The sequence below is a fragment of the Nerophis ophidion genome, linkage group LG26, assembly GCF_033978795.1.
Source record: "Nerophis ophidion isolate RoL-2023_Sa linkage group LG26, RoL_Noph_v1.0, whole genome shotgun sequence".
Lineage (NCBI taxonomy): Eukaryota > Metazoa > Chordata > Actinopteri > Syngnathiformes > Syngnathidae > Nerophis > Nerophis ophidion.
This window is the reverse complement of record NC_084636.1, coordinates 6,269,797-6,283,608: the sequence shown is the minus strand read 5'-3', so window position 1 is coordinate 6,283,608 and position 13,812 is coordinate 6,269,797. Positions and strand designations below refer to the sequence as shown.

The 13,812-nt window shown below is 44.3% G+C and overlaps 1 protein-coding gene across 10 annotated transcripts in view; it reads left to right on the top strand.

Moving 5' to 3' along the window:
- The first annotated feature begins 105 nt into the window (after nt 1–105).
- kif1aa (kinesin family member 1Aa) overlaps nt 106–13,812 on the top strand; it is a 132,893-nt gene continuing 119,186 nt past the window's right edge. For all 10 annotated transcript variants that reach the window (XM_061887869.1, XM_061887865.1, XM_061887872.1 and 7 more), the window contains exons 1-2: nt 106–374; nt 10,652–10,802. In XM_061887869.1, the coding sequence (XP_061743853.1) occupies nt 10,697–10,802 (106 nt within the window). In that variant the 5' untranslated portion in view covers nt 106–374; nt 10,652–10,696. The remainder of the gene's footprint in view (nt 375–10,651; nt 10,803–13,812) is intronic.

Sequence of the window (13,812 nt, the reverse complement as noted above, 5' to 3'; positions counted from 1 at the left end):
ATCAATGCTAAATATTATTATGGTACGGAAGGTAGTTTTGCTATGACGTATTGCTCTTCCCACCACCGCATTTAAGCTGTTACCTCCCTCGGCTGTGACGTCATCGCCCGGTGGCAGCATCCTCCCTCCGTGTAAGGACGAGGAGGAGACGAACACAACCATTTTGGACGCCAGAGGACAACCCAGCCAGCCAGCCAGCCAGCCGGCCAGCCAGCGACGTCACCCCGCACTGTCCCCTTCCTTCCCAGGAACACCGAGCTCACCGAGCCCCTTCCTCCATGGCGGCCGGAGGCTGCTAGCAGAAGCCCGGGGAGGACGAGGAGGAGGCGGGTATCGAATTAACGACGACGGCGCGCACTCGCTGCTAGCATCACGTATGTTTTTATTCTTTTCATTCTGTGTAAAATGGGGGGTTTAATTTAAAAAAAACAAAATTTGGGGTGGAAACCTCCTGGGAGGACGTGGGCTCAGCCTGGGTGCGGCCATGAGGAGGCTGCACTGCCTCAGGACACTCAAACTACCTTTCAACACATTTACACCCAAGTCACCTGAAATGTGGACATTTTTTTTTATGTCATCCTTGCGAATAATGCACACAAATGTATGAAAAGTGTCCCTTTAAACAGAGAAGTAAGGTGACATGAACTAGTCTTAAGTGAGGTGACATTAACTAGTCTTAAGTGAGGTGACATTAACTAGTCTTAAGTGAGGTGACATCAACTAGTCTTTTAAGTAAGGTGACATGGACTAGTCTTTGTCACCAGGTTTTAACACGCCCTGACTGGGCTGCATCGTCATCCAGCGTCTTGTTTCTACACTAAATATCCCTCAATGGAACGCCTAAAACGCCACATGGAAGCATGTTTTATTCTTTTATTCGGACAAAACCATGACGTATTATTTTATTCTTTAAAAAAAAAAAAAAAAAGTCTTTATTTATTCATCCATCCCTCTTCTTCCGCTTATCCGAGGTCGGGTGGCGGGGGCAGCAACCTAAGCAGGGAAGCCCAGACTTCGTCCAGCTCTTCCCGGGGAGACATCAATCAATCAATCAACCATCCATCCATTTTATACCGCTTATTCCCGTACGGGTTGCGGGGGGCGCCTATCTCAGCTACAATCAGGCGGAAGGCGTTGTACACCCTCGACAAGTGGCCACCTCCTCGCAGGGCCAACACAGATAGACAGACAACATTCACACTCACATTCACACACTAGAGCCAATTTCCATCCATCCATCCATCCATCCATCCATTTCCTACCGCTTATTCCCGTAGGGGTGGCGGGGGGCGCCTATCTCAGCTACAATCGGGCGGAAGGCAGGGTACACCCTGGACAAGTGGCCACCTCATCGCAGGGCCAACACAGATAGACAGACAACATTCACACTCACATTCACACACTAGGGCCAATTTCCATCCATCCATTTCCTACCGCTTATTCCCGTAGGGGTGGCGGGGGGCCCCTATCTCAGCTTCAAGCAGGCGGAAGGCGTTGTACACCCTGGACAAGTGGCCACCTCATCGCAGGGCCAACACAGATAGACAGACAACATTCACACTCACATTCACACACTAGAGCCAATTTCCATCCATCCATCCATTTCCTACCGCTTATTCCCGTAGGGGTTGCGGGGGGCGCCTATCTCAGCTACAATCAGGCGGAAGGCGTTGTACACCCTGGACAAGTGGCCACCTCATCACAGGACCAACACAGATAGACAGACAACATTCACACTCACATTTCAGTTCAGTTTATTTTCAGTCTAACAAAAACATATTCAAACGTAGATCACGATTCAAAAATGAATAACATGACTGAAACAGGCAGAAGCAAAAAAGCTTATATGCCCAACATAACATTTTTTACATTCAATTATATTACCTTTTCTAATAATTTTGTAATACCAAAAGAAATATAGTCATTCAGCATTTACATTTAAGTTGCCCTTTAACAAATAATACAAAAATATGTACTTACACACATGCACTTTTTTGTAAATAGATAAACATACATACCTTCTAAATACAACATTTAACCAAACAAACATACATTTCTAGTTCACATAACTTTTTAAAATACATTGTGACATGTTCTTTTTGAAATTAAATACTGAGTCACTCATTTTTATTTCTTTACCAACAGAATTCCACAAATTAACACCGAGAACAGATAAACATCTACGTTTAACAACTAGTCTTGCTTTTGGTAAAATAAACATTCACACACTAGGGCCAATTTCCATCCATCCATTTTCTACCGCTTATTCCCGTAGGGGTGGCGGGGGGCGCCTATCTCAGCTACAATCAGGCGGAAGGCGTTTTACACCCTGGACAAGTGGCCACCTCATCGCAGGACCAACACAGATAGACAGACAACATTCACACTCACATTCACACACTAGAGCCAATTTCCATCCATCCATCCATCCATCCATTTCCTACCGCTTATTCCCGTAGGGGTGGCGGGGGGCGCCTATCTCAGCTACAATCGGGCGGAAGGCAGGGTACACCCTGGACAAGTGGCCACCTCATCGCAGGACCAACACAGATAGACAGACAACATTCACACTCACATTCACACACTAGAGCCAATTTCCATCCATCCATCCATCCATCCATTTCCTACCGCTTATTCCCGTAGGGGTTGCGGGGGGCTCCTATCTCAGCTACAATCAGGCGGAAGGCGTTGTACACCCTGGACAAGTGGCCACCTCATCACAGGACCAACACAGATAGACAGACAACATTCACACTCACATTTCAGTTCAGTTTATTTTCAGTCTAACAAAAACATATTCAAACGTAGATCACGATTCAAAAATGAATAACATGACTGAAACAGGCAGAAGCAAAAAAGCTTATATGCCCAACATAACATTTTTTACATTCAATTAAGTTACCTTTTCTAATAATTTTGTAATACCAAAAGAAATATAGTCATTCAGCATTTACATTTAAGTTGCCCTTTAACAAATAATACAAAAATATGTACTTACACACATGCACTTTTTTGTAAATAGATAAACATACATACCTTCTAAATACAACATTTAACCAAACAAACATACATTTTAGTTCACATAACTTTTTAAAATACATTGTGACATGTTCTTTTTGAAATTAAATACTGAGTCACTCATTTTTATTTCTTTACCAACAGAATTCCACAAATTAACACCGAGAACAGATAAACATCTACGTTTAACAACTAGTCTTGCTTTTGGTAAAATAAACATTCACACACTAGGGCCAATTTCCATCCATCCATTTTCTACCGCTTATTCCCGTAGGGGTGGCGGGGGGCGCCTATCTCAGCTACAATCAGGCGGAAGGCGTTTTACACCCTGGACAAGTGGCCACCTCATCGCAGGACCAACACAGATAGACAGACAACATTCACACTCACATTCACACACTAGAGCCAATTTCCATCCATCCATCCATCCATCCATTTCCTACCGCTTATTCCCGTAGGGGTGTCGTGGGGCGCCTATCTCAGCTACAATCAGGCGGAAGGCGGGGTACACCCTGGACAAGTGGCCACGTCATCGCAGGGCCAACACAAATAGACAGACAACATTCACACTCACATTCACACACTAGGGCCAATTTCCATCCATCCATCCATCCATTTTCTACCGCTTATTCCCGTAGGGGTGTCGTGGGGCGCCTATCTCAGCTACAATCAGGCGGAAGGCGGGGTACACCCTGGACAAGTCGCCACGTCATCGCAGGGCCAACACAGATAGACAGACAACATTCACACTCACATTCACACACTAGGGCCAATTTTCCAACCATCCATCCATCCATTTCCTACCGCTTATTCCCGTAGGGGTGTCGTGGGGCGCCTATCTCAGCTACAATCAGGCGGAAGGCGGGGTACACCCTGGACAAGTGGCCACGTCATCGCAGGGCCAACACAAATAGACAGACAACATTCACACTCACATTCACACACTAGGGCCAATTTCCATCCATCTATTTTCTACCGCTTATTCCCGTAGGGGTGGCGGGGGGCGCCGGGGCCTATCTCAGCTACAATCGGGCGGAAGGCGGGGTACACCCTGGACAAGTCGCCACCTCATCGCAGGGCCAACACAGATAGACAGACAACATTCACACTCACATTCACACACTAGGGCCAATTTAGTGTTGCCAATCAACCTATCCCCAGGTGCATGTCTTTGGAAGTGGGGGTAAACCGGAGTACCCGGAGGGAACCCACGCAGTCACGGGGAGGACATGTAAACTCCACACAGAAAGATCCCGAGCCCGGTATTGAACCCTGACTACTCAGGACCTTCATATTGTGAGGCAGACACACTAACCCCTCTTCCACCGTGAAGCCCATCAATCATTCAATCAATGTTTATTTATATAGCCCTAAATCACAAGTGCCTCAAAGGGCTGCACAAACCACAACAACATCCTCGGTAGGCCCCACATAAGGGCAAGGAGAAACTCACCCCAGTGTGACGTCGGTGACAGTGACTATGAGAAACCTTGAAGAGGACTGCATATGTGGGCAACCCCCTCCTACCCCCCGGGGAGACCGAAAGCAATTGATTTAGAGCTGGTCTAACATGATATTGGGAAAGCCCAGTCCATAGTGGGTCCAACATAACGGTGAGAGTCGAGTCCATAATGGATCCAATTTAGTAGCGAGAGTCCCGTCCATAGTGAAGCCAGCAGGAAATGGTCATGGGCATGGTCTTCCCAATGTGTCCTGGGTCTTCCCCATGGCCTCCTGCCGGTCGAACGTGCCCTGAACGCCTCCCTAGGGAGGCATTCGGTTGGCATCCTGACCAGATGCCCGAACCACCTCATCTGGCACCTCCTCCTCGGCTAAACTTTGAGCTCCCCATGGATGACGAAGCTTCTAATCCTATCTCTAAGGTAAAGTGGCGCCACCCGGAGAAGGAAACTCATTTTTTGTACCCGGTATCTTTTCCTTTCAGTCATAACCCAAAGCTCATGACTAAACGTGAGGATGGGAATGTAGATAGTTTGGAAAATTGAGAGCTTTGCCTTCCGGCTCAGCTCCTTCCTCCCCACAACGGACTGATACAGCGTCGATCTCAAGATCCACTCTTCCCCCACTCGGGAACAAGACTCCTTGGTACTTGAACTCTTCCAGTTGGGGCAGGGTCTCCCCACCAACCCGGAGACGGCACTCCACCCTTTCCCGGGCCAGAACCATAGACTCGGACTTATTTATTAATTTGATAGGGAAATCATAATACAGGTACTAAAAAAAACAGACACTTTTATTATTATTTTTTGTCTACCCCTGAAATAAAATAAAAACAATACATTCACAGTGGGTTGCAATGTGCTGCCTTCCTCATCACCACAAGCAGGTAGAAAATCGCAATAACTTACTAAAAGGGAAAAAATAAACAAAGTAATAACAAAAATTCCTAGACGCAGTCAAGGCGTTAAAGGGATCCGGTTTGGTGGCTGCAGGATTAGGTCTCTGCTTTTTGCCGATGATGTGGTCCTTATGGCTTCATCTGGCCAGGATCTTCAGCTCTGACTGGATCCGTTCGCAGCCGAATGTGAAGCGACTGGGATGAGAATCAGCACCTCCAAGTCCGAGTCCATGGATCTTGCCCGGAAAAGGGTGGAGTTCCATCTCCGAGTTGGGGAGGAGACCCTGCCTCGAGTGGAGAAGTTCAAGTACCTCGGAGTCTTGTTCACGAGTGAGGGATAATTGGATCGTGAATCCAATTGAATCCATCTGCAAGATTAAAAATATTACCCTAACCCTAACCCTAAAAATAGGAAATTCTGCCCTAGGTGTCAATTCAAAATTGAATGCATCTGCAAGATTAAAAATATTACCCTAACCCTGCCCCAAGTGGAGGAGTTCAAGTACCTAGGAGTCTTGTTCACGAGTGGGGGAAGAGTGGATCGTGAGATCGACAGGCGGATGGGTGCGGCGTCTTCAGTAATGCGGACGTTGTATCGATCTGTCGTGGTGAAGAAGGAGCTGAGCCAGAAGGCAAATCTCTCAATTTACCGGTCGATCTACGTTCCAATCCTCACCTATGGTCATGAGCTTTGGGTCATGACCGAAAGGATAAGATCACGGGTACAAGCGGCCGAAATGAGCTCTGCCTTCCGGGAGGAGCTCAAAGTAAAGCCGCTGCTGCTCCACATGGAGAGGAGCCAGATGAGGTGGCTCGGGCATCTGGTCAGGATGCCACCCGAACGCCTCCCTAGGGAGGTGTTTAGGGCACGTCCAACCGGTAGGAGGCCACGGGGAAAACCCAGGACACGTTGGGAAGACTGTCTCCCAGCTGGCCTGGGAACGCCTCGGGATCCCCCGGGAAGAGCTGGACGAAGTGGCTGGGGAGAGGGAAGTCTGGGCTTCCCTGCTTAGGCTGCTGCCCCCGCGACCCGACTTCTGATAAGCGGAAGATGATGGATGGATGGATGGATGGACCCTAACCCCAACCCCAACCTAACCTTAACCCTGAAAATAGGCAATTCTCCACAAGGTGTCAATTGAAAATTGAATGCATCTGCAAGAGTAAAAATATTACCCTAACCCCAACCCTATACCTAAACCTAAAAACAGGCAAATCTGCACAAGGCGTCAATCCAAAATTGAATGCATCTGCAAGATTAAAAATATTAAAAGTATTCTTTTATTCTGACAGCACCGTATGGACCATGACGTATTCTTTTATTCCGACGACACCGCGTGGAAGCATGTTTTGTGACAATGCTCACTTGTGTGCACATGGCAGTCAGGCACATAAAGAAGATGCCAGTCTTAACATTCATGCGTTCCACGTGAGTCTCGTGGAGGACCGCTTGTAGGAGGGGAGGATGACACAGCAGAAAGGCGACGAGTACGCCCAAATCTGAGCAGAATGTGGTCAGCCTTTGTCTGCCGGTGATGAAAACACGACTTGCTCTTTAATTGGATTGGCCGCCATGAGTCACGCTCGCCCAATAGAGTGATGGTGTTGTCAAGTTCCAGGAGGAGGGGGAGGAGGACCGGGCCCAGCCCCAGCCCACTTTAATCCCAGGACGCACTCCCTTTGTTGCCATGGCTGCAGCTGACCATGCACGCCCTTTCTTCCCAACTCGGAGCTCTCCATTATTCTTCATGCCTCCAATCTACAACGCGACTTTTTCTTTATTGACATAAAACTATTCAGAAGAGACAGGGCTGCGGAGATGGTGTCTTGGATGAATGAGCAGGTATCGGGCACCTCGGTCTCCTTGGACGCATCCTAGCTCATACCATGAATTGATTAACGTGGACCCCGACTTAAACAAGTTGAAAAAGTTATCCGGGTGTTACCATTTAGTGGTCAATTGTACGGAATATGTACTGTACTGTGCAACCTACTAATGAAAGCTTCAATCAATCAATCAATCGACCAATCTAAGTCTAAGACTCGATCCAACCAATCTAAGTCTCAGACTACATCCGACCAATCAAAGTCTAAGACTCGATCCGAACAATCTAAGTCGAAGATCTGATCCGACCATGAATTGATTAACGTGGATCCCGACTTAAAGAAGTTGAAAAACGTATTCGGGTGTTACCATTTAGTGGTCAATTGTACGGAATATGTACTGTACCGTGCAATCTACTAATGAAAGCTTCAATCAATCAATCAATCAATCGACCAATCTAAGTCTATGATTCGATCAGACCAATCTAAGTCTCAGACTACATCTGACCAGTCTAAGTCTAAGACTCGATCCGACCAATCTAAGTCTAAGATTTGATCTGACCATGGATCGATTAGCGTGGACCCCGACTTAAACAAGTTGAAAAACTTATCCTGGTGTTACCATTTAGTGGTCAACTGTACGGAATATGTACTGTACTGTGCAATCTACTAATGAAAGCTTCAATCAATCAATCAATCAATCGATCAATCTAAGTCTAGGATTCGATCCGACCAATCTAAGTCTCAGACTACATCTTACCAATCTAAGTCTAAGACTCGATCCGACCAATCTAAGTCTAAGATTTGATCCGACCATGGATCGATTAGCGTGGACCCCGACTTAAACAAGTTGAAAAACTTATTCGGGTGTTACCATTTAGCGGTCAATTGTACGTACTGTGCAATCTACTAATGACAGCTTCAATCAATCGACCAATCTAAATCTAAGATTCGATCCGACCAATCTAAGTCTCAGACTACATCTGAAAATCTAAGTCTAAAACTCGATCCGACCAATCTAAGTCTCAGACTACATTTGACCAATCTCAGACTCAATCTGACCAATCTAAGTCTCAGACTACATCTGACCAATCTAAGTCCAAGACTCGATCCGACCAATCTAAGTCTCCGACTACATCTGACCAATCAAAGTCTAAGACTCGATCTGACCAATACAAGTCTAAGATTTGATCTGACCATGGATCGATTAACGTGGATCCCGACTTAAAGAAGTTGAAAAACTTATTCGGGTGTTACTATTTAGCTGTCAATTGTACATGCTGTGCAATCTACTAATGACAGCTTCTATCAATCAATCAATCGACCAATCTAAATCAAAGACTCGATCCGACCAATCTAAGTCTCAGACTACATCTGACCAATCAAAGTCTAAGAGTCGATCCGACCAATCTAAGTCTAAGATTTGATCTGACCATGAATCGATTAACGTGGATCCCGACTTAAAGAAGTTGAAAAACTTATTTGGGTGTTACCATTTAGTGGTCAATTGTACCTACTGTGCAATCTACTAATGAAAGCTTCAATCAATCGACCAATCTAAGTCTAAGATTCGATCTGACCAATCTAAGTCTAAGACTCGATCCGACCAATCTAAGTCTAAGATTTGATCTGACCATGAATTGATTTACATGGACCCCGACTTAAACAAGTTGAAAGACTTATTCAGGTGTTTCCATTTAGTGGTTGTACAGAATATGTACTGTACAATCTACTAATAAAAGCTTCAATCAATCAATGAATTAAAAAAAAAAACATGCGGACTGGACACTGGCCGAGAGTTGTTGGGCGGCCGAGTGTGGAGTCGGCTCTCTTGCTTGCTTTGTTGGGTCTGCTCCGGTCTCTGGCAGACCACGGCGTGGAACACTGCAGGGGCCACCACAGTGTTTGTTTTTGTCTTTGTTGTTTTACTTTTGTGGCTGTGTGCAGAAGTGGCTTGTCAGAATAATTGTATCTAAGTTGTCAAATAACTTAGTGTTGCCATGATTTCCCGGCGAGAATGGTAAATGGGTTATACTTGTATAGCGCTTTTCTCCTTTTTTTTAAGGAACTCAAAGTGCTTTGACACTATTTCCACATTCACCCATTCACACACTGATGGAGGGAGCTGCCATGCAAGGCGCTAACCAGGACCCATCAGGAGCAAGGGTGAAGTGTCTTGCTCAAGGACACAATGGACGTGACGAGGATGTTAGAAGGTGGGGATTGAACCAGGAACCTTCAGGTTGCTGGTACAGCCACTCTCCCAGCTGCGCCACGCCTTCCCCTATATGTTGCTGAGGAGACAAAAGCTGTCTTTGATCCTACCAAGCAAAAGGCTTGTAAAACTCCATTGTGTAGGATGGGAAGCAACATGGTGTTCTGTTTCTTTGATTTATTGTAATCCACAGAAAAATGTTGTCTTGACCCAAGAACTATAACACGTAGAGGAAGCAGGACCAGACTCCCCTCCAGGCGACCTTTTCTTTGAACTGTTTTCAACCTTTTCTTTGGACTGTTTTGTGGCCAAAGACTGCACCTGTTTACGACCCCCTTCCTTTAGAAACAGCTGTTGCCCTGTAATCAGGGAAAGTCTGTCATGATCCGTGGTCCGGATCATGTTTTGTTTAGTTATGTTCTGTTAGTTTTGGACTTCCTTATTTCCGGTTTTGTGCACTTCGGGTGTTTGTTGTGGTTACCATGGGTACTCATTTTTTTCACCAGCCTCTGATTAGTGTTCGGCACGTTCACCTGCTGTTGAGCACTAATCAGAAAGCTATTAATTCACGTTGCTCGCCACACTCGGGGGGGCTTCATTGTTTGCTTCACGCTTATGTCAAGTAAGATTTGTCTGTTCCCTAGCCTATGCTAAGTCTTAGCTTCCCGTTTCTGAGGCACGCTTACATTTTTGTTGTTTTCTCTCTTTCTTGGTAGTTGGATGATTTGTGAAGAATAAATCAAGTCCTACCTTCACGCTTTCGTCCGGAGTTTTCAGTTTTGCATCCCGGGAGAACAAACCTCGAAGTGAGCTGCGACCCCCCTCGTAACAATGTCCAAATAAAAGAGGAGGCGTACAATCTTTCGTCAGAGCGCGGTGAGACTGTATAAAGAGTACAGTCTAGACGTCTCTCCTCAATTGAGCCAAATTTAATTCTGTCTTTAATTCCTCGCTTCTTGTCTTGTTTAATAGATGTCATCAGTGTTTGAACCTGACAGACTGGTTACGTCAGCTCTGCTCTTTTAATGTCTTTAATTTTCTTTTTTGTTCTTTGATGTTTCTCTCTTCCTGTTTACCTGTTTCTCACCTTTCTTGTAAGGGGCGCCGAAAGTTGGCAGACCCATCAGCGATCCTGTTCTGTCTCCCTGTAATGTTTTTCTGCCCTTGAATGGGATTGTGCTGCAAATCTTAGTTCCCCCTCGGGGATTAATCAAGTGATTCTGATCCCTGTACAGAGCTCTACAAACAAGCGGCGAATAGATAGCGGGCACCCCGAGGCCATGGCGGGGGCTTCTGTGAAGGTGGCGGTCCGAGTCCGCCCGTTCAACTCCAGGGAGATGGGGAAAGAGAGCAAATGCATCATTCAGATGTCTGGAAACACCACCAGTGAGTACCCAAACATTCATTGGCAATAGACCTGGGGTAAGGCTGGGTCTGACTTACTGCAATCCAAATAGCACGCGCTAAACAGCTGGTGCAAACCTGTGTGTAGGATTCGTGGACATGTGGTGTGGGATTTACTAAGACTGCATTTGCAATAGATGCGGACGGCACTATTTAAATGACGTTATTGCGCGTAGTATGTGGTTTTCATCATGGAGACACTCATTTACTGCACTTTCATGTTATCACGCTCCGACCTGTGGCGCTTCGCTGTGTCCTCAAATGAGACATGTACCACTTTTGACAGCCATTTTAGACGCAGTTCCGCGGTGCATCTGCAAAGGAACTCACTGATATGTGAGCGTGAACTGGAATTTTCCAGACATGGGGTGTCAAAGTTGTTTTCTCTGAGGGCCACATTAGAGTTGTGGCTGCTCTCAGAGGGCCCCTTGTTACAGTGAATTTACTCTATAAGAATTATAATGTCTCAATATGGAATAACACCATTTTTGATGGATTTGATTACTCATTTTTTCACATCCAAATTAATGTATAACAGACTTATTTTGAAATCGTAAGTCAGGGGGACAAGCATTTTATTTTATATATATATATATATATATATATATATATATATATATATATATATATATGGGTGTGTGTGTATAAAAAAAATATATGTATACGGTGTATATGTGTGTGTATATATGATATGTATGTACCGTATATATGTATTTATAACGTGTATATATTCGATAAATATATATACATTATATATTTATGTATACATATATACATATATATTTGTTTATATATACACATATATATTTATGTAATATATATATACTTATGTACATTTATTTATATATATGGTGTATATATGTATGTACCGTGTATATATGTATATATAACGAGTATATATACGATAAATATATACTGTATATATGTATATATATATATATATATATATATATCTATATTATATATGTATATGTTTGTGTATATATGTATATATATTGTGTGTGTATATATGTATGTGTCTATAAATGTATATACCGTATTTCCTTGAATTGCCGCAGGGCATATAATGCGCCTGCCCTGAATTACTGCCGGGTCAAACTCGCTTCGCAAAATAATTAGCGTATGCTTAGTATTACCACCTGGTCAAACTCGTGACGTCGCGAGTGACACTTCCCCTGATTTCAATACCGGTAATTTGAAATTGCATAAAGGGAAGAAGATTAAGAGCTATTCAGTAGGATTTAAGGTCCAAGCTTACATCACACTAAATTTTTTACTGCATGCCTTTGGTAAGTGCAGGAGTGAGAAGAGGTTTTAAAATAATTAGCGCATGCTTACTTTTACCGCATGCCTTTGGTAAGCGCTGGAGTGAGCAGAGGTTTTAAATTAATTAGCGTCTCGGCGGCAATTCAAGGAAATACGGTATATATATATATATATGTCTAAAACCATTGAATACAGGATGTCGACTACAGCCAAAGCTGTAAATAAACGCTTATGATTTTCAACACGGCACTAACTATGATAATGTGCATCACAGTTATTTGGAGCATTTAGTAAAGGAAACATGGTAAAGCACCTTAATAAAAGCATGTTGTTTAGCATTAAATGAGCCATACAAAAAACTGTGTGTGACGCAGTGGGGGTTTTTGAGGTCCGGCTTGACCCCGCCCAGACGTCGGCGCGCAACAGTTGATTGTTTTTGACTTTCGAGGGGCCATCTGCACCATCGGCCGTGCTGCTGCGTGTGTCAGCGTCCTGATGGCCGTGGTCTCCTGGTGCAGAAGGCCCCGTGTGATAGTGTTTACTCACCTGGCCCCTCTGTACTCACACATGATGTGGGGCTTGTTTGTGTTGCATTCATTTTATGAATGAAAAGCGCTTTATTAATAAAGTTTAATTGATTGAAGAGTTGGGATCCCCTGCGCGATTTCATCAGCTCATGATGGTACACATGATTTGATGATTATTATCATAAATATTAATGACAACATTTATACTTTTAGGGCTGATGAGAATGCCTTGGCAAGAGTCATCAAACTAAAACGTGATGAAAGCTCTAATTTGCTAAATTCCTCCGTGTGGATTATTAATAATAATAATAATGGATTAGATTTGTAACGCGCTTTTCTATTGTTAGATACTCAAAGCGCTAACAGAGAAGTGGGAACCCATCATTCATTCACACCTGGTGGTGGTAAGCTACATCCGTAGCCACAACTGCCCTGTGGTAGACTGACTGAAGCGTCAGTCTACCCCAACAGTTCACTCCCAATCAAAAGGGACTGGGTTCAAATCCCAGTCAGATCGATCAGGTAACTAGGAAAGCTTCAGCTGGTGGAGTTAAGCGTTTATATCACAGTTTACTGAGACAGGTTCTCAATTAAATTTTTCATTGGGGCCCGAAATCTCCCTTTAAGAAGACCCCGTAAATTCTTTTATCCTATAGGTCTTCCATTCACGTTCACTGTTCACCTACAAGGCTCGCAAAGGATGCAAACACCTCATTCTGTTTTTAATTGGTTTTAGGAGTCTTTTTACGTGTTTTAGGAGTCGTATTACGTTTTTTTAGGAGTAATTTATGTTTTAGATGTCACTGTGCATCTCTTAAGAGTCATTTTATGTGTTTTAGAGTAATTTTTAATGTTTTAGAAGTTGGTTGTTGTGTTTTTAAACTAGTCAAAAACAGCTATCTCCCATTTAAAGAGGACTGGGTTCAAATCCCAGTCAGGTTGATCGGTAACTAGGAAAGATCCAGTGGGAGAGTTCACCCGGACAACAATATTGGAGGACGTGCCTTTAAGGCACTGCCTTTGGTCCTCTACAGCCTGCCGTCATGTCCGCTTTTCCGCCAATCAAACAACGTGCCAGCACAGTCACATAATGCATGCGGCTTTAACACACACAAGTGAATGCAATGCATACTTGCTCAACAGCCATACAGGTCACACTGAGGGTGGCCGTATAAACAACTTTAACATTGTTACAATAA